Raw genomic sequence first — 22751 nt, forward strand, 5'->3', positions numbered from 1 at the left:
TATGTGTGTGTATGCATGTGCACAGAGAGGTTTGTGTGTGTGTGTGTGTTTGGTACTACCACATACTTATTTATATGTGTAGGCATGTGTGCATGCTTCTTGTGTATGTGTGCGTGTGCATGTGTGTGCCTGGGCAGGTGTGTGTATGTGTGCGTGTGCGTGCGCGTGCATGTGCGTGCCTGGGTCTGTGTGTGTGTGTGGCTGTGTGTGCATGTGCATGTGTGTGCCTGGGCCTGTGCGCGTGTGCATGTGTGTGCCTGGGCCTGTGTGTGTGTGAGTGTGTGTGTGCCTGGGCCTGTGTGTGTGTGTGAGTGTGTGTGCGTGTGCATGTGCGTGCCTGGGCCTGTGTGTGTGTGTGTGGCTGTGTGTGCGTGTGCCTGGGCCTGTGTGCGTGTGCATGTGTGTGCCTGGGCCTGTGTGTGTGTGTGAGTGTGCGTGTGCCTGGGCCTGTGTGTGTGTGTGAGTGTGCGTGTGCCTGGGCCTGTGTGTGTGTGTGTGCCTGGGCCTGTGTGTGTGTGTGTGCCTTGCCAGATATAATGAGGGCTCCACAGCCTCTCCCCACTGTCTGGCTGCTCCCAGCAGGGGCTGATTGAGAGAAAATGAGGGCTTATTCACTGGACTATAAAAAGAGCTGTAAACAAGCCCACACGGGTTCTGCTGCCTGGGAGAGAGAGAGCAGGGCGCTGGCAGAGAAGACACCAACACTGCCCTCCGCACCGCCTGCCTGCCTGACCAGAGAGGCTGCTGGGAGAGAGCTGCCTGACCAGAGAGGCTGCTGGGAGACTAGAGCTGCCTGACCAGAGAGGCTGCTGGGATGGCTGGCTGGTTGGATGGCTGGCTGGAAGTCTAGGTGGTTGGATGGCTGGTTCAATGGCCGGCTGGTTGGATGGCTGAGTGGTTGGTTTGTCAGGCTGGCTGGTTTGTTGGACCGGATGATGATGTTGCTGTAAGTTAGTGCACAGCAAGGGAGGTTTGGTGATGAACCTTGTGGTGCGCTCACACCCACTCGCGCGCGCAGTTATACACACACACACACACACGCACACACAAGTGCATATATGCGTGTGCAATCTTTCTATCATACACGCTCTTCTTGCTCTCTATTTGTGTGAATGTGCGCGCGCGAGAGCAATTGGAAAGCTGGCGCGCAGCACGGCAGACGCTTGATTCATAAGCAGGTAGACCCCCATCACGAATTCCGAGCCACATTAGTATTCACCTCCACTGCCGTCACACAGAATGAAGGGGGAGATGCATTCAGATAGCCAACACCCAGACACCTAGTCTACCTGCGCTTTTTGTTATGTAAAACGGTGGCCGCCGGCCGGGTACTTAGTCACAACGAATGGATACAGCGCATTTTTGTGTGCGCGACTGCGCGTACACGCGAGTACACATGCGTGCGTGATCGCACGTACTTAGTTCTGCCTCAGTGATCTAATAACACGGCGTGTAACCGCGTGTGTGCACGACTGCACCCCTGAGTATATTGTTTGAAGGAAAGAGAGAGAGAGAGAGAGAGAGAATGTGTGCGAATGTGTGAGAACGTGTGTACCCATTCTCAAAACCCATTGTCTGCTCCACTCAACACACTCGTAATCACACACACACACCAGACCACACACTAAGGCTGTTTCCCCCGAAGCCTGTTTTTGGGATTCGAACTTCGTCAGGGTTTTTCCGAACAAACGTTCGAACCTTAGTTTTTAATAAAAAAATTAAAAAATAAAAATCACATTTTTTAAATGTTCTTTTTTATAAATATCCTCAAACTAAATCCTCAATTTGAATAAAGTGATTAATTTGATTAAATTAGTATTCTTTTTATTTATTAAATAAACTTTCCAGCCCCAGACCCAGCCCAGGGAGAAGCCCCAGCCCAACTAAATCAATAAAATCTACTTTCTTTAATGAATATAACTCATCAGTTTCTTTTAATACTATATTAGTGTAGCCTAATCTTTATCTGACCAAGTTATGACCAAGTTATCTGACCAAAGTTTTAAAAGATAAGTTACAGGTTTCCCAGAACAAACTCATCCGATTAACTCTAGGACTAGCCTCCAGAGCACATGTGGGCAAACAACACTTCCAGTCGCTGGGCTGGCTCCCTCTGGAAGCCAGGTCCGTTCAACTCCAGCTCAACCTAGTTCACAACATTTATAATTAGGGATGTCCGATATTATCGGCCGACCGATATTATCGGCCGATATCGGCAGTAAAATGTGATATCGGAAAATATCGGTATCGGTTTAAAAAAAAAAAAACAATAACAATATTTGTTATATATATATCCAGTGAAAATTATTAGTTACCTAAAATTATTCAGTTTTTTGGACGGGGAAACCCTGCATATATCGGTATCGGTTGATATCGGTTGATATCGGTATCGGAAATTAAGAGTTGGACAATATCGGAATATCGGTATCGGTAAAAAAGCCAATATCGAGCATCCCTATTTATAATAATAGGGCCCCCTCTTATCTTACAATTATTTCAGTGGAACAGGGACATGCAGACCCATAACACCAGAGCCAGCATTGCTGACCTGCGTATTCCAAGGTTCAAAACTAATATGGGCAAATGTTCTTTTAAATTCTGGGGAGCCACAAATTGGAATTTGCTACCTTCACAGCTAGAATGCATCAGTAGCCGGCAACATTTTAAGAAAAAAGTTAAATCATGGCTCCTCGACAATGTCAAAAAATAGATTTTAAAATGCATGAAAATGGTGTCTGATACATTGCCTGTGGCTATACGTTTGTACTGCATTTAAAATGTTCATGTCTATGTAGTTTGTCAAATTGTTATTTGTGGTCATGTTTTGTATTGCTCGTCTGTCTGAGACCAAGGATTGTGACCAAGGATTGTGTAGCATCCTTGACGTTTTTTCTGGAATCTTGTATTTAAAAAAAAATTCTAATCAAATCAAATCAACTGTGAAGAAAAACCAGAATGAAAATCTTTTTTTTTTTAAAGATTAATTTTTTATTAAAAATAAAACATTTGAATATTGATTTAGAATTCTAATGCCAACGTAACGAACGAAGGTTTGAACGTTTGGGCTCAGCCCTACCACACACACACACACACACACACACACACATTATAATCCCTGACGATAGCCACCCCCTACAGCCCCTCGTGTCTGCCACGATTCTCTTCTCTTCCTAATCAACATCGACTCACAGGCTCAAAGACCACAGTCAGCTGTGTGTTTACTGTCATTGACGTCCAGCGTGGATATCTGAGACTATAGACTCAGGTCAAGTTTACACCTTTACATCGAGTCATTTTGTCATTTAGCTGACGCTTTCATCCAAAGCGACTTACAAGTTCTGTACAACAAGTCAGCAGGAAGGAAGGGTACAGCTCTGGCAGCTAAGGGTCAGCTAGAACAAGATTGTTCGTCAAACAGTGTTGAACTTGAGTGCTACAGTCTTGAGTGAACAGTAGTATAGATATATTAGCATAGTAGGTAGTAATAGAGGCACGGTAGATTACTTAGTAGCAAAGTGCATAATAGTAAAAGGTATATATATATATATATCAGATATTGATTGAAGGTGTTTTTAGTAGACGGCGGAAAATTGGGCGAAGACCGAGAATAGCCTGCTTTGCTTTGAAACACCTGTGTTTGATCTAGTTGAATGCATGTTATATTAAGAATATATATATATAATCATAAATGGAAGTAATTGGATGAATGGCTTGTGCTTTTATTTTTCAATTTAGTGAAGTTGTTAAAACCGTAGGTCTTAGTGATGAAAGATGATCTTGTTTACTGATGACGGGAGAAGAATCCACAACATCCACTCACTGAATCCACTGAATTCTACTGCAATCTTTACTAATTATATTATAACAGTACAAATATCTTGAGAATGCATCACACAGTATAGGTATTTACATGGAGTCAGGATTTTAAGTGGGGGAAACATCTTCAATCCAATAAACGTGAACAATCTCTGCGTTGGGAGTTTAGGTAAATGACGCTGCGTGGTGGTATAAATGTGTAAGATTGATTGAGTGATCAATTGTTTTATGTTCGTGTCATGCACACATCGTGCCAAACCCTCGTGGCACACCATTCCATTATTAAATGGTAAATGGCTGCATTTATATACTGTAGCGCTTTTATCCAAAGCGCTTTACAATTTGTTCTTCACATTTTTACCAATTCACTCACAGATCGATGGTAGAGGCGACCATGCAAGGTGCCAACCTGCACATCGGAAGCAATTAGGGGTCAAGTGTCTTGCTCAAGGACACCTCGACAGGCTGCCCGGGAGGAGCGGGAATTGAACCGGGAACCTCCGGATTACCAGACGACTGCTCTACCTCCTGAGCCTCTGTCGCTATACATTTCATTATCTAAACACAGATTACATAAATACAGTTCGGTCTTAAACAAAGTATTCCGTCTTCTCTCCAAAGCTTGACAAATAAAGTCTGCTACAAAAACATCCCACTTCCTGAAGCACAAGCTCAAGTTGTTCATCCTGCTCAAGAAATAACCCTGCCCCTCTAATAAATTTTTCTTTAAGACTATCTGACTAATATTATTCATTTTGGGTAATTCAATACAAATCTGTTCCATCTTTTCAGACGTCCTAATGCTCTTATCTTCCCCCACAGCAAGTGAATGAATGCTTGGGCACAACCCCCCCCTCCTCCTCCTCCCTGCACAAACTCATCTGCAGTGCTTCAAGGTTCACGGAGAAAGACATTTTGCACATTCATAATGGCCAAACAAACTGAACTGAAGACGCAAGGAATAGCTCCGCTGTTGCCTTTTGTTGAGACTGATATTCTGCAGGAGAGCGGTGGAGCCGTTTTGCCTCTACACTGATGAGCAAATACTGTACTAATATGTTCTCATAACAGCCCTTTAACAAAAATATATCACAGTATTTCCTTTGTCGTTTTTATTTTTTTTGGTAACCAAAACAAATGATATAAATACCATCTTGTATCATGGTTTAAATTGGATTATACAACGTAATAGATTCATTATACTGTGGATTGTACTGTTGAATTGATCGGCATACTGTATATATATATATATTTATCCACATCCATCTGTACCTACCTGCGTATAATCCTTTTTACATATATGTAGATATTATATCTATATCTGTACATATCCCTTACCTACTCTTACTAGTTACACTGCTGGCTAATATGATTTACTACCATAGTGTCTTTATACCTGTATCACTGTAGATATTACAATACTAGAACTCTATACATATATCTGGTTAGCTCTATTACTCAGTAGTACTCATTTATATATTTTATATCCAGTTTAATCACCTGTACATTGTATATTACTATATACATTACATTTAGGGATGTCCGATATTATCGGCCTACCGATATTATCGGCCGATATCGGCATTAAAATGTGATATCGGTTGATATCGGAAATTAAGAGTTGGACAATATCGGTATCGGTAAAATAGCCAATATCGAGCATCCCTAATTACATTATACATATATACATTACATTACATTACTGCACTGGTCTTTACTGGAACTCTGCACTTATATATATATATATATTTAAATTTAATCCTCCACTGCACTATTTTTGTCCTGTGTCTGTGTTGTTGTTACTGTGAAAAAGAATTATGAAAAAAAAAATGCATACACTGTAATGCCGCAATAATTACCAATGTGTTTTTTTACACAAATGGCTTAATAAAGGAATCTGAATCCGACACCGACTCTACTGTTACATTTGCACTCTGGTTGGATGCAAAACCTCTTTTGGTTGTTGTACTGTACTTGTGCTGCGTGACGACACTCTGGTGAGAGGCATCAGGAGCCCCGACAGACTCGCCTGCAGAGAGGCATCATAACCCGTCATGTCACACATACTGTACACACTGGTTGGATGGATGGAGGGATGGATGGATGATGGATGGAGGGATGATGGATGGATGGATGGATGGATGGAAAATGGCTGCTTTTTTATATAGTGCTTTTATCCAAAGCGCTTTACAATTTGTTCCTCACATTTTACCCGTTCACTCACACATTCACACACCGACGGCGGAGGCGACCATGCAAGGTGCCGACCTGCTCATCGGGAGCAATTAGGGGTTAAGTATCTTGCTCAAGGACACATCGACACGCTGCCCGAGAGGAGCGGGAATCGAACCGGGAACCTCCGGATTGCCAGACGACTGCTCTACCTCCCCCAGTGGATGGATGGAGGGTTGGATGGATGGATGATGGATGGAGGGTTGGATGGATGGAGGGATGGCTGGATGGAGGGAAGCCGTGTTTAAATTGAGGGCTGGATGGCCGACTTACTACCATAGTGTCTTTATACCTTTATCACTGTACAAGGCTATGTGCGCACAAAGGCATTCACAATTCTTCATGTTCATTTGCGCGCACACACACACACACACACACACACACACACATACACACAGGGTCCTTAAAGCATACGATAGACAGGGAGGAACTAAAAAAGCATCAAGGTGGTCGTTATGGGAAATATAATAATATAATATATATAGGCTCCTCTCTCATACGCTCCATCCAAATTGAAAGAACCAGATGGCATTTGTAATGCTAATCATGGCTGTGTGTGTGTGTGTGTGTGTGACGGGTAGAGAATGTGTTGTTATGTATTCCACACACACCTTCAATCAGAACTAGGGGCTTTGTGATTTCTAATCTCACACTTTGTGATCTTCAGATATCCAGGAGGGAGAGGCAGAGGAATGCAGGGCGAGCGGAGTCAAGGGGGGGGGGGATTTACATTTCTTTCTATTAGTGAAAGAAAAAGAAAACAGAGGGACGTGAAACCACTGGAAATTAGTGTTAACCCTTTCACTACCACACTACAGAAGGTTAACCCATTCACTACCACACTACAGAAGGTTAACCTTTCACTACCACACTACATGATGTTAACCCTTTCACTACCACACTACAGGTTAACCCAGGGGTCAGCAACCTTTACTATCAAAAGAGCCACACAAAATAAAATGCTCAGGGAGCCGCACAACCTATTTACCCTTAAAATGAAGATAACAGTGTATAACGTTTTATATATCCCCAAGCATACCCCACATTTAGCATAAAACGCCTGACAATTGCATACCCAAAGTCATTTGCGATTTATTATACTTATAGCACACAGTTTGTTGCATTAATGGGATTATAAAGCAACAACATTTTTTTTTTAACTTTTTATTGCTATTTTTACCTGTTATAACAAAGGAAAACCTCAAACTCTTTTGAAGAGGAGAAAAAATACTGGCTGTGTAGACCTATTTTTTAAATAAAACACAGAAGAGGAGACAAAACACTGGTGTCTGTAGACCGACTTTGAAATAAAACCCTGAACTATTCAGCTCTATTAGAGTCCTTCCCTTATTTGTGGAAAATCTATCAAATAAAAAGTAGTCCACTTTGAAAAAAGACTACCATGTGTAGACCTACTTTGAAATAAAACACAAAGGAGAAAAAACACTGGCATCTGTAGACCTACTTTGAAATAAACCCTGAACTATGCAGCTCTATTAGAGTCCTTCCCTTATTTGTGGAAAATCTATAAAATAAAAAGAAAATGTTTTGTTGTTCGCAAATTTCGCACCACATATCAGGCATACAGGTAAGCCTTTTGTTGACTAAATATCTTAGTTGATGAAATATTTTTTCATTTCAGTGTCACAGTATGACATCGATCTCCAAAATAAAATAAATAAAAAAAGTTTAAAAGAAATGTACTTTTTTTCCCCCTCACCCACACGCCGACTGTTTACATTACTTACAGGCCGCTCCTCCATTTTCTTTTTCTTTAGATTTGCGAAAGGTTTGCAGTGCATTTTGGGAAATACCATCTCTCCCTTGACATCGAGCCTGCATCTTGGCAGACTCCATGAGTAGGGCCATTTGGAGGGCTGGAACGTCACTACCCCTTGATCCAAAGTGAAATGGGACACCCCTACACTTCACGGGAACGCGCAAAAACGGAGCCGTAGGGCCAAGGGGAGAATTGGGACAGAGCATAACTCTTTCACTACCACACTACAGAAGGTTAACCTTTCACTACCACACTACAGAAGGTTAACCTTTCACTACCAAACTACAGAAGGTTAACCTTTCACTACCACACTACAGAAGGTTAACCTTTCACTACCAAACTACAGAAGGTTAACCTTTCACTACCACACTACAGAAGGTTAACCTTTCACTACCAAACTACAGAAGGTTAACACTTTCACTACCACACTACAGACGGTTAACCCTTTCACTACCACACTACAGAAGGTTAACCCATTCACTACCACACTACAGAAGGTTAACCTTTCACTACCACACTACATGATGTTAACCCTTTCACTACCACACTACAGGTTAACCCAGGGGTCAGCAACCTTTACTATCAAAAGAGCCACACAAAATAAAATGCTCAGGGAGCCGCACAACCTATTTACCCTTAAAATGAAGATAACAGTGTATAACGTTTTATATATCCCCAAGCATACCCCACATTTAGCATAAAACGCCTGACAATTGCATACCCAAAGTCATTTGCGATTTATTATACTTATAGCACACAGTTTGTTGCATTAATGGGATTATAAAGCAACAACATTTTTTTTTTAACTTTTTATTGCTATTTTTACCTGTTATAACAAAGGAAAACCTCAAACTCTTTTGAAGAGGAGAAAACATACTGGCTGTGTAGACCTATTTTTTAAATAAAACACAGAAGAGGAGACAAAACACTGGTGTCTGTAGACCGACTTTGAAATAAAACCCTGAACTATTCAGCTCTATTAGAGTCCTTCCCTTATTTGTGGAAAATCTATCAAATAAAAAGTAGTCCACTTTGAAAAAAGACTACCATGTGTAGACCTACTTTGAAATAAAACACAAAGGAGAAAAAACACTGGCATCTGTAGACCTACTTTGAAATAAACCCTGAACTATGCAGCTCTATTAGAGTCCTTCCCTTATTTGTGGAAAATCTATAAAATAAAAAGAAAATGTTTTGTTGTTCGCAAATTTCGCACCACATATCAGGCATACAGGTAAGCCTTTTGTTGACTAAATATCTTAGTTGATGAAATATTTTTTCATTTCAGTGTCACAGTATGACATCGATCTCCAAAATAAAATAAATAAAAAAAGTTTAAAAGAAATGTACTTTTTTTCCCCCTCACCCACACGCCGACTGTTTACATTACTTACAGGCCGCTCCTCCATTTTCTTTTTCTTTAGATTTGCGAAAGGTTTGCAGTGCATTTTGGGAAATACCATCTCTCCCTTGACATCGAGCCTGCATCTTGGCAGACTCCATGAGTAGGGCCATTTGGAGGGCTGGAACGTCACTACCCCTTGATCCAAAGTGAAATGGGACACCCCTACACTTCACGGGAACGCGCAAAAACGGAGCCGTAGGGCCAAGGGGAGAATTGGGACAGAGCATAACTCTTTCACTACCACACTACAGAAGGTTAACCTTTCACTACCACACTACAGAAGGTTAACCTTTCACTACCAAACTACAGAAGGTTAACCTTTCACTACCACACTACAGAAGGTTAACCTTTCACTACCAAACTACAGAAGGTTAACCTTTCACTACCACACTACAGAAGGTTAACCTTTCACTACCACACTACAGAAGGTTAACCTTTCACTACCAAACTACAGAAGGTTAACCTTTCACTACCACACTACAGAAGGTTAACCTTTCACTACCAAACTACAGAAGGTTAACACTTTCACTACCACACTACAGACGGTTAACCCTTTCACTACCACACTACAGAAGGTTAACCCATTCACTACCACACTACAGAAGGTTAACCTTTCACTACCACACTACATGATGTTAACCCTTTCACTACCACACTACAGGTTAACCCAGGGGTCAGCAACCTTTACTATCAAAAGAGCCACACAAAATAAAATGCTCAGGGAGCCGCACAACCTATTTACCCTTAAAATGAAGATAACAGTGTATAACGTTTTATATATCCCCAAGCATACCCCACATTTAGCATAAAACGCCTGACAATTGCATACCCAAAGTCATTTGCGATTTATTATACTTATAGCACACAGTTTGTTGCATTAATGGGATTATAAAGCAACAACATTTTTTTTTTAACTTTTTATTGCTATTTTTACCTGTTATAACAAAGGAAAACCTCAAACTCTTTTGAAGAGGAGAAAACATACTGGCTGTGTAGACCTATTTTTTAAATAAAACACAGAAGAGGAGACAAAACACTGGTGTCTGTAGACCGACTTTGAAATAAAACCCTGAACTATTCAGCTCTATTAGAGTCCTTCCCTTATTTGTGGAAAATCTATCAAATAAAAAGTAGTCCACTTTGAAAAAAGACTACCATGTGTAGACCTACTTTGAAATAAAACACAAAGGAGAAAAAACACTGGCATCTGTAGACCTACTTTGAAATAAACCCTGAACTATGCAGCTCTATTAGAGTCCTTCCCTTATTTGTGGAAAATCTATAAAATAAAAAGAAAATGTTTTGTTGTTCGCAAATTTCGCACCACATATCAGGCATACAGGTAAGCCTTTTGTTGACTAAATATCTTAGTTGATGAAATATTTTTTCATTTCAGTGTCACAGTATGACATCGATCTCCAAAATAAAATAAATAAAAAAAGTTTAAAAGAAATGTACTTTTTTTCCCCCTCACCCACACGCCGACTGTTTACATTACTTACAGGCCGCTCCTCCATTTTCTTTTTCTTTAGATTTGCGAAAGGTTTGCAGTGCATTTTGGGAAATACCATCTCTCCCTTGACATCGAGCCTGCATCTTGGCAGACTCCATGAGTAGGGCCATTTGGAGGGCTGGAACGTCACTACCCCTTGATCCAAAGTGAAATGGGACACCCCTACACTTCACGGGAACGCGCAAAAACGGAGCCGTAGGGCCAAGGGGAGAATTGGGACAGAGCATAACTCTTTCACTACCACACTACAGAAGGTTAACCTTTCACTACCACACTACAGAAGGTTAACCTTTCACTACCAAACTACAGAAGGTTAACCTTTCACTACCACACTACAGAAGGTTAACCTTTCACTACCAAACTACAGAAGGTTAACCTTTCACTACCACACTACAGAAGGTTAACCTTTCACTACCAAACTACAGAAGGTTAACACTTTCACTACCACACTACAGACGGTTAAAACTTTCACTACCACACTACCGACGGTTAACCCTTTCACTACCACACTACAGACGGTTAACCCGTTCACTGCCACACTACATAAGGTTAACCCTTTCACTAAATAAGGTTAACCCTTTCTCTACTCTTACTTGAAGGTACTCTTCATACTTGTTCATACTTTATGCACATTACATACGGTTGGCTGTTTTGGTCTTATAACCCAAAATTGGAAGCACGTTAGAGGCCAAGTAGGGTGTCAATTATACAGCGGCCATTTTAGCCTTCAACCGATGTGTTGGATCATAGACAATAACACAGCGTGACGGCAACAGACAAGGGCAAAATTTCGATGCGACATGAGACAGGCGGGCCGTCCGAACACACTCTGGAGGAGACAGCACTTCCCATAAGGTCGGCGTGTTACAGTCGGTAGTGTGTGATAGTAAAGGGTTAACCTTCTGTTGTGTGGCAGTGAAATGGTTAACCTTCTGTGTATTGTCGCAGTGAAAGGGTTAATAAAAAAAAATTCATGTTCCAAATGAGTTATTTCCTGAAAAATGATAAGCAGATTTTTTTTTGTGGCATATATTTTATTATTTTCAATTATAACATAACATATATATTGAACATATAATCACACACAAACAACAACATCACAACCCCAACCCCCCTCCTCACACACACACACACACATACCCAAGAAGAGAGAAAAAGATAGAAAAAAAAAGGAACAAATAAACGGGGGTGAGAGAGTCATAATGTCTGGGTCTGTGTTACACAGCGAGTGTCTCCATTATCTTTAGAACCTGGCCAGAACTGGCTGGACGCCGGCTGAGATGGAAACCTTTCACAACCTGGCCAGACCCGGCTGGGATCGGTGAGTCATCATGGTGTAGCTTTGTGTCCCACAGTTGGTGGTGGTGTGAATTTTGAAAGGTTGCCTAGCAACCGGAGAGTTAACAAGAAACACAATGGAGACAAAAACCATAACCGTATCATACCATGGCTAGGCCCAGCCAGGCTGAACATGGCTAATGGAGACACAAACCCAACCATACCATACCATACCATGCTAGACCATAACTAGCCCCAGCCAGGCTGAACATAGCTAATGGAGACACAAACAAACCCAACCGTAACATACCATGGCTAGACCATAACTAGCCCCAGCCAGGCTGAACATAGCTAATGGAGGTAAGGTAAGCACTGCATTTAGAGGTCCTGACTTCATGTGTGAAATACAATCGGGACACATTCGTCGATTAAAATCAACTCGTCGATTATGGTAGTCGACAGAGTTCCGTGAGCATCAGTTGACTCGAGAGTCTCGGCATACTTGCTTTCAGTCGTGCGTACGAGTAGACAAGCGGCTGCTTGGCGCACACACTCGCCTGACTGTTTTTGCGTGTACCTGGAGGATTGAAAAGCTGGTCCACTAGGGGGCAGACCAGGGCCCAATCCCTAGCCGACAGGTAGAATTCTATAGAAGAAGAATATCTCCCTTGTGAACTGTCCAGACGAGCAACGTGAACAGAAAGCATGGCGGCACTCGAGGAGGTTGTGTCGAGATCTACGGCAGAAAAAAGGTCTCCGACTTTTTCAGCTTTCCACGCAGAGTTCAGCCCTGTCACATATACACAACACCGCCCCCCAGTGTCCGCGCGCGTCGTTGCATCGTTCAGACACGAAACGTCTCCCGGGTGTGTGATGTCCACCACGCTCCACTGCTTCCTGCAACAAACGCAGGCCTCGCGGGATTCCAGAGCGAGATGATCTCTCAAAGTGAGCTTTCTGTCTCAGGGGCACACAAACGGGCACTTCTGTTGGACGGATTTGGTGGCAACTGATTTGGTGGTAACTGAATAGAAAAATAAATGTAATCGAGCACCCTTGACAATCACTCTAGTTCAGTTAAAACGGCGGGTACTCGAGTAATGCATTAGTCACGGCCTCTGGATGACCCCATCCCTACCCCCGACCGCATGGCGGATCCTTCAGTGGAGGGAGCGCCCGGTAGGGCTGTAACGTCCTGGACCGCCATGCGAGGAAAAAACAAGCCCAGGGTCCATTTTATTAAGTATTGTCCCGCGGTTAAAAAAACACCAGTATCAACAGGGTTCCTAGCTCCTCTGGTGCGGGAAGAGAACACTTTGAACCACTTCAAAATCACTCCGAGAAAAGATTACAAAAAAACTGTAAGAATCTCCTACAGTAAATGGCTTTCGGACACGTCGTCCAGTTGATCGATGTACCGTGATCGTTTCCCCCGGAGAGGCGGCTCGTCGTTGCTCGTCACGGAATGTGTGTCAGATAGTCCAGTTCCTTGAGAAGGAAAGTCTGTGTATCGGCCGAGCGCGACTCCTCGCCATTTGGGGATTTCACAGATGGGTCATTAAGACGTGGTCCCCGGGTCCTGTGTGTGTATGTGTGCGGTGCATGCGTGTGTTCTAGTTGGTTCAGTTGGTTTGGCGATGCCGTGACCTCTGGGGCCCCTAGAGGTCGTGGCGTGGTTGACCCGTCAGTCATCGTCCTCGTACAGGTCAAGCTCTGTGCTCAGGTTGAGGTAGAAGAAGGAGTAGACGGCAAAGACGAAGAAGAGGAGCGCTGCGACGACCAGGAACACGTCCTGGGAGGGGAGACAGGAAACAGAATCCATCAGTGTTTTGTTTAGTTTTAGCAGGCAGTCCTCTCCCTTTATCATTTATTTCTCTTTATTGAGAAAGTAGGAAGGCTGAGAGGGAGACAGAGTAGAGGAGACACAGGAGAGAAGGTTCTGTATTGAGACAGTAGGAAGGCTGAGAGGGAGACAGAGTAGAGGAGACACAGGAGAGAAGGTTCTTTATTGAGACAGTAGGAAGGCTGAGAGGGAGACAGAGTAGAGGAGACACAGGAGAGAAGGTTCTTTATTGAGACAGTAGGAAGGCTGAGAGGGAGACAGAGTAGAGGAGACACAGGAGAGAAGGTTCTTTAGTGAGACAGTAAGAAGGCTGAGAGGGAGACAGAGTAGAGGAGACACAGGAGAGAAGGTTCTTTATTGACACAGTAGGAAGGCTGAGAGGGAGACAGAGTAGAGGAGACACAGGAGAGAAGGTTCTTTATTGAGACAGTAGGAAGGCTGAGAGGGAGACAGAGTAGAGGAGACACAGGAGAGAAGGTTCTTTATTGAGACAGTAGGAAGGCTGAGAGGGAGACAGAGTAGAGGAGACACAGGAGAGAAGGTTCTTTATTGAGACAGTAGGAAGGCTGAGAGGGAGACAGAGTAGAGGAGACACAGGAGAGAAGGTTCTTTATTGAGACAGTAGGAAGGCTGAGAGGGAGACAGAGTAGAGGAGACACAGGAGAGAAGGTTCTTTATTGAGACAGTAGGAAGGCTGAGAGGGAGACAGAGTAGAGGAGACACAGGAGAGAAGGTTCTTTATTGAGACAGTAGGAAGGCTGAGAAGGACACAGAGTAGAGGAGACAGGAGAGAATGTTCTGATGGGATTGAATCAGATCATTAAAGTGTTTTTGTGGCACATGGCTTGTGTCTAGGTTCTAGATTTCATCTCAATAACCGCTTCGTCACAAAAGGCCATTATCATGGACACTTTCTCTGGGAAATGTTTCTACCTAATTAAACCTATTTGTAAGTTGATGTTCACGTTCAAGCTGTCTGTGATTATGCTTCTGCATGTGCCCCTCTGTGTTTTGCACATTAAGTTGCGCGTAGCAAGTGATTTTGTCGCTCAACCGAAGAACCGCACAAGTCCGTTTCAGGTTTTGAGATGTCTGATGTTTTTGAACATCAATACCTAGAAACAATAATGGTGGGAGTTGTTTGTGAAGTCAGGAGACAGGAGAGACTGGCCTTTGGATGTATCGCCTATACAATTGTAGGGCTTTTTACGTTATATTTGCTTTTGTACATTAATCATTGCCGTGTAACTAGTAGGGATGGACAAAACTCACAAAATTGATATTCGATATTGACTGGGAACTATTAAAATACTAATCGAAACAACATGACAAACGTACAACATTTTGCTACCAGGTAACATCTCATGTAGATGGAAAATACGATTTTTAGAACTTTCTTTTCAATTGGAATATAGGTCTGTTTTACAACAGTGTAAAATATACTCCAGTTCCAAATATTACCAATGTAAAACATACCTTTTACAGCCACAGAATACAGTGAATTTAAATAAATGTATGCAGTGTTATTGCTTGTGTCTCAACTCATGTCTCTCTACTCTCTTCTTCGGTGGTGGAACTAACACACAGACTGGGCCTTTAAACCAGGTGGCGAACGAGTGCACAGCACTACAAATCAATCAGACATGGCAAGATTCTTATTTTTGAATTTCTATTGCTTAATTGTCAAATTAATTGTAGTCTGGTGTCCAAACCAGAGAACGGGGACGGGGGGAGGCGGGGGACTTTGGAACGATCACAGCCGGCATCGGCTGGAGTTTCATCACGGCCACGTGGGACTTTCAGCAGCGCCAGTTGTTCTTGGTCAAGATAACTCATTATGTAGTGAGTATTGTAGTGTGGTAGTGAAATGGTTAACCTTATGTAGTGTGGTAGTGAAATGGTTAACCTTCTGTAGTGTGGTAGTGAAAGGGTTAACCTCATGTAGTGTGATAGTGAAATGGTTAACCTTCTGTAGTGTGGTAGTGAAAGGGTTAACCTCATGTAGTGTGATAGTGAAATGGTTAACCTTCTGTAGTGTGGTAGTGAAAGGGTTAACCTTCTGTAGTGTGGTAGTCAAAGGGTTAACCTTCTGTAGTGTGGTAGTGAAAGGGTTAACCTTGTGTAGTGTGGTAGTGAAAGGGTTAACCTTATGTAGTGTGGTAGTGAAAGGTTAACCTTCTGTAGTGTGGTAGTCAAAGGGTTAACATTCTGTAGTGTGGTAGTGAAAGGGTTAACCTTATGTAGTGTGGTAGTGAAATGGTTAACCTTCTGTAGTGTGGTAGTGAAAGGGTTAACCTTATGTAGTGTGGTAGTGAAAGGTTAACCTTCTGTAGTGTGGTAGTCAAAGGGTTAACCTTCTGTAGTGTGGTAGTGAAAGGGTTAACCTTCTGTAGTGTGGTAGTGAACGGGTTAACCTTCTGTAGTGTGGTAGTGAAAGGTTAACCTTCTGTAGTGTGGTAGTCAAAGGGTTAACCTTCTGTAGTGTGGTAGTGAAAGGGTTAACCTTCTGTAGTATGGTAGTGAAAGGGTTAACCTTCTGTAGTGTGGTAGTGAAAGGGTTAAAAGAGAGGACGATATGGGAAAGGTATTATATGATCTGAATGAGGGATTCAGTTTAATATGATACAGAGTGTTATTCTCATGGGATACACTGTGACATTTTAATTTGTGACATATGATTCTATTGCCTTATCTACAAATCAAATTTTAATCCCCAACGTATTATTGTCATCATATCTATATATATCTGCATAATCCCCTGAACAGTATGTGCTCCAGGGCGACGCATAATAAGCTCCCCTTTCTGAAATGCTTAAAGGAGCAGTTCACCCAAAACACCAGAACCTCTTACCTCGAGTGCTATCTCTCCATCCAGATAGCTCTGGTGTGATTTGCGAGGATGTCTGCGATTAGATTAATCAGGCGTGCGGCCCTGAGAGATATAACTGCTGTCAGAGTTTTTCCAATGTAACGCTCTGGCACTTTGAGTGCCACAAAAGAAGGTCAAGGTCATTGTATTGTTGGGCTGATGGCAGACATCTTGGCTACGGCAGGTAGTTCCAAACCTCTGCACATCACACCGAACCTATCTGGATGGACAGGTACTGTAGCACACCTGGTGGACAGGTACTGTAGCACACCTGGTGATGGGAACGTAGGGCTGGGCGATTAATAAATCAATGTTATCGATTAATTCGAATTAATGATTTAGGACGAAAGGACGAAGAGTCACCTTTTATTTAACACAAAGTGATGTTTGGTGAAAGTTAGAGTTGCACTTTATTAATACCAATAGGGAAATTCATTCTTGTTTGATGATCAAGAGGCACCTTTTATTTGTTTTAAGTGACGTTTGGTGAAAAAGCAAGTTATTGGACTATTAGTTAGATTTGCACTTTATTAATCCCAATAGGGACATTCATCTTTGTTTGATCAAGAGTAACCTTATATATATTATTATTATTAAAATAAAATTGTGAAGATTGCTGAAAGTTAGGTTTGCACTTCAATCCCAATAGGGAAATTCATCTTGGTTTGATAATGTTTTTGTGTCAAATAAAAACAAAGGTTATTTGAATGATTTCCTTGGCGTTTCTAGTTTAAGAGAAAAAAGCAGATAAAAAAATCGTAAATCGGATTTAAAAAAAATAATCTGGGATTTTATTTTTAGGCCATATCGCCCAGCCCTAGGCTAGGTATATGTCATATTTCATATGTTTTTGTATTGTAATGTATCTTTAACGTATCAACTGTTAATTGTATGGGGGGGGACTTCAATGGAAATAAGTCCCACGACTTTCTTGTGACATCCTCGATTTGCTGTAAATATGTTTTCTTTTTATATACTGCTTTTCAAAATAAATCAAATCAAATCATGCCAGTAGTAGGAGAAGGAAAACGGTCAGATTTACTACACAACAAGTTATTAAGCTTTGAAGCATTCGGGCAAATCACGTAGAACAATGACATCACAATATAACAAATACATCACATATAACAAATACATCACATAGAACAGTGAACAAATAAATACAATCCACCAGCCAACGAGACGAGACGAGAAAGAGAGAGAGAGAGAGAATGAAAGAACAGAGTGAAGATAAGGAGAGAGAGAGAGAGAGAGAGAAGGAGCGGGAGATAAGGCTCGTGCCACAAACACAGAGGCGCTAATAATAAGTCCTCCCTAATAAACCGATGAGGGGAGGGGAAGGCGGGGGGGCGGGGGAGGGGATAATAATACTACGGACTATTAAAAGGCGCGGCGGCGGCGACATTGCGCGGCTATCTGTGTACAAGCTGTAGCGCCTCGTCATCATCATCGTCGTTGGTTCATCAGCTTCAGCATTTATCTGCTTCCCAGCAGCCGACAAGCGGCTTAACCCCCCCCCCCCCCCCTCCTGCCTAATTGGAAAACTTTAAAATGTCATGCACTTTTAGTTTTCATATATTAACTGCCGGGCTTCCCACCGCACCCGCCACTTTTTTTTTTATTCTGCCCGAGAGGAAAGACAGAACTGCTATCCAATCACAGAGAGGCTTGATTGCCCTGCCCCCCCCCGCCCCCTTCTTCTTTGCATTCTCTCACAGCGAAACACAACAACCGTCGTGTCGAGAATCTCTCTCTCTCTCTCTCTCTCTCTCTCTCTCTCTCTCTCTCTCTCTCGCTCCCTCTCGCTCCCTCTCGCTCCCTCTCGCTCCCCCCCCCTCTCTCCCCCCTCTCCCTCTCTCCTCTCTCTCTCTCCCCCCCCCCCTCCCCTCTCCCCTCTCCCCCTCCTTCCCTCTCTCTCCTCTCTCCCTCTCGCATTGTGATGGAGACCTCTGGATGGAACCCAAGAGCAGCATCATCATCATCAGCGCACAGCTGTGGCACGCTCGGCATGCTGGGAGCTAGGTCCCTGTCGCCTGGCGACGAGCCACGGCTCGGCAGATGTCCCCTCATCTGGCCTTTTGTTCTCCTTCTGGGTCTGTGTGTGTGTGTCACGTGCATGCGTGTGTGTGTGTGTGTTTGCGTGTGTGTCTGTGTGTGTGTGTGTGTTTGCGTGTGTGTCTGTCTATGCGTGTGTCTATGCGTGTGTCTGTGTGTGTGTTTGTGCGTGTGTTTGTGTGTTCAAAGAAAGGCATATTTTGTATCTGAGCCCGTCTGTGTCGTACAGTACCTACTGTAGAAATAGGCATGTGCAGGATGGCAAAGTTCTCTCTCTCTCTCTCTCTCTCTCTCTCTCCTCTCTCCCTCTCTCCCTCTCTCCCTCTCCTCTCTCCCTCTCTCCCTCTCCCTCTCTCTCCCTCTCTCTCCCTCTCTCTCCCTCTCTCTCCTCTCCTCTCCCTCTCCCTCTCCCTCTCCCTCTCCTCTCCCTCTCCCTCTCTCTCTCTCTCTCCTCTCCTCTCTCTCTCCCTCTCTCTCCCTCTCTCCCTCTCTCCTCTCTCCCTCTATCCCTCTCTCTCCCTCTCTCTCCCTCTCTCTCCCTCTCTCTCTCTCTCTGCGGAGACATCTGGCGTGAAGCTCAGATCAGGGGACGCCCGGTCCGACCAAATAACAACCAACCAAATAACAAACCAACAACTGCGTCCCACATGGAGGAAACATGTTAAAACATGGGAGTCACATGTTAGAAAACCGCACGTGTAAATCACACGTTTCCAATGTATTTCCGGAACACCGCTGTGAGAGAGAGAGAGAGAGAGAGAGAGAGAGAGAGAGAGAGAGAGAGAGAGAGAGAGAGAGAGAGAGAGAGAGAGAGAGAGAGAGAGAGAGAGAGAGAGAGAGAGAGAGAGAGAGAGAGAGAGAGAGAGAGAGAGAGAGAGAGAGAGAGAGAGAGAGAGACACAACGCTACATGTGCTTACATCTGTTTTCATGTTAACACATTATATCACACGTCGTGTGGATTCTCGTGAAACTCACATAGATGCACTCGTGTGATTCACACACGGTAGTATCCACATAGTAACGAGAGAGGCAGCCTCTTGTAGGACGACCTGCTGTTATAATGCGTTGCCGTGGAAAAGAGCCATGAAACATGCCGTCTGTTGACGCTCAAACAGTGGGCCCATAAAGCCAACGGCCAGCGGAGGCGTGTCACGTCAAACACGGCCACGTCGGGGGAAGATTTTAACAGACACGCGTCTATCGCTGCATGAATGAATGAAGATATATATATAGGTAGAGAGAGATATATTTCACAAACATTTCATATACGACCCGTATACCACATACATACCCACTCTGTATATTGTACATGCTATATATACTGTATCTATATCTGTATGAATATATCTGCATGTATACCTGTTTACATATAATAATAATAATAAATAATAATAATAATAATAATAATAATAATAATAATAATAATAATAATAATAAGAATAATAATAAGAATAATAAGAATAATAAGAATATTATATTGATTTGTAATGCGCTTTATAATTGTGGAGCAAATCTCAAGCGCTACATTTAAAAAGAACATAAAAACTAGCAAGAGTAAAAGAAGAAAGAATAAAATAAATAGGCAAGACTAAAGCCAGCAAGAGGGTGCTAGCTTTGTACACCCACTCTGTACACACTATATACTGTATCTATATGAATATATCTGCATGTATGTATACCTGCACACATACACACTCTGTATATTCTTTATCTATATATATATATCCCAAGATAAGATATTCCTTTATTGATCCCCTTAGGGAAATGTGGGCGTCATATCCCGGAGGGGAGGTACAGGTATGGGCAGCAGGGTAATAGTAGAAAGACATAAATAATAGGCAATACAATTAGATCTGAATATAAAGATACAAGGATAATAAACAGTGTAAACAAAAGGTGCAGATGAGGGTCTGTTATATTATAACATTACATCGTCACTCCGTTTTGAATTTGATGCAAATTTGCAATGCATGAGGGTCATCCTTTTGTGTTAAATGGCTGCATAAAGCAAGCATCTGTTGACTCTCATGTTGATAAGAGTATTAACACTTGAAAAATATCCATTTAAGGTAGATTTTAGAACAGAGGAAAAATATGTGATTAATCACGATTAACTATGATTAACTCTGGACAATCATGCGATTAATCAGATTCAATATTTTAATCGATTGACAGCCTTCTACTGTATATTGTACTGTAACTCACCAGCTGTGGAGCACCGTGTGTTAAGAGACCAGCTGTGGAGCACCAGGTGTTAGAGACCAGCTCACGCGTCTCTTTCTACTCCTCCACCAGGACGCAGCCATTCAGCACTCTAAGACTGCTACCCACCCTCTAAGACTACTATCCACCCCCTAAGACGGCTACCCACCCTCTAAGACTACTATCCACCCCCTAAGACTGCTATCCACCCTCTAAGACTACTATCCACCCCCTAAGACTACTATCCACCCCCTAAGACTACTATCCACCCCCTAAGACTGTTATCCACCCCCTAAGAATGTTATCCACCCCCTAAAGACTGCTATCCACCCCCTAAGACTGCTATTGCCGCATTTCATTGTATACCTGTATGCCGTGACAATTAAAACTCTTGACTTGACTTGACTATCCACCCCCTAAAACTGTTATCCACCCCCTAAGACTGCTATCCACCCCTAAAACTGCTATCCACCCCCTAAGACTGCTATCCACCCCCTAAGACTGCTATCCACCCCCTAAAACTGTTATCCACCCCCTAAGACTGCTATCCACCCCCTAAAACTGTTATCCACCCCCTAAGACTGCTATCCACCCCCTAAAACTGCTATCCACCGCCTAAAACTGCTGATCCACCCCCTAAGACTGCTATCCACCCCTAAAACTGCTATCCACCGCCTAAAACTACTATCCACCCCCTAAGACTGCTATCCACCCCCTAAAACTGCTATCCACCCCCTAAAACTGCTATCCACCCCCTAAAACTGCTATCCACCCCCTAAGACTGTTATCCACCCCCTAAGACTGCTATCCACCCCCTAAGACTGCTATCCACCCCCTAAAACTGCTATCCACCCCTAAGACTGCTATCCACCCCCTAAGACTGCTATCCAACCCCTAAAACTGCTATCAACCCCCTAAGACTGCTATCCCTAAAACTGCTATCCACCCCCTAAGACTGCTATCCACCCCCTAAGACTGCTATCCACCCCCTAAGACTGCTATCCCACCCCCTAAAACTGCTATCCACCCCCTAAGACTGTTATCCACCCCCTAAGACTGCTATCCAACCCCTAAAACTGCTATCACCCCCTAAGACTGCTATCCCCTAAGACTGCTATCCACCCCCTAAGACTGCTATCCACCCCCTAAGACTGCTACCCACCCCTAAGACTGCTACCCACCCCCTAAGACTGCTATCCACCCCTAAGACTGCTATCCACGACCTAAGACTGCTATCCACCCCCTAAGACTGCTATCCACGACCTAAGACGGCTACCCACCCCCTAAGACTGCTATCCACCCCCTAAGACGGCTACCCACCCCCTAAGACTGCTACCCAACCCCTAAGACGGCTACCCACGGCTAAGAAGAGAGATGGTGAGAGAAGTGAGAAGTCAAGAGACAACTTTACCGGTAATACTTTCCTCTCCTTCGGGAACAAAAAAAAAGGAAAAATAATCAATTCCTCTCCTATTTGTCGGCTCCCTCTGCTCCCAAACATACATCTCCCAGAATGACAGCTGGGGGACCCAGAGCCATTATCTCAGCCCCACATCCTCTGCCAATTCTGCGAGCAATCCTGCTCAACTTGGGCTGGGGCTCGCCGGCTAAGTAGAAACCCGGGGAAGGGTGCAGGAGACGGGACAGAGGGAGGGAGGGAGGAGGAGACGAGGACAGAGAAAAAGAGATAGAGAGGGACAGAGAGAGAGAAAGAAGGATGCAGGAGACGGGGACAGAGGGAGGAGACGAGGACAGAG

The 22751-nt window shown here is 43.3% G+C and overlaps 1 protein-coding gene across 1 annotated transcript in view; it reads right to left on the reverse strand.

Annotated features, from left to right (window-relative positions):
• Positions 1-11837: 11837 nt before the first annotated feature.
• Positions 11838-22751, reverse strand: part of triqk (triple QxxK/R motif containing) — an 80316-nt gene continuing 69402 nt past the window's right edge. The window contains exon 4 of the mRNA XM_084338557.1: positions 11838-13816. Within this exon, the coding sequence (XP_084194683.1) occupies positions 13709-13816 (108 nt within the window). The 3' untranslated portion in view covers positions 11838-13708. The remainder of the gene's footprint in view (positions 13817-22751) is intronic.

Source organism: Notolepis coatsorum (genome assembly GCF_963971535.1).
Source record: "Notolepis coatsorum genome assembly, contig: SCAFFOLD_417, whole genome shotgun sequence".
NCBI classification, from domain to species: Eukaryota; Metazoa; Chordata; class Actinopteri; order Aulopiformes; family Paralepididae; genus Notolepis; species Notolepis coatsorum.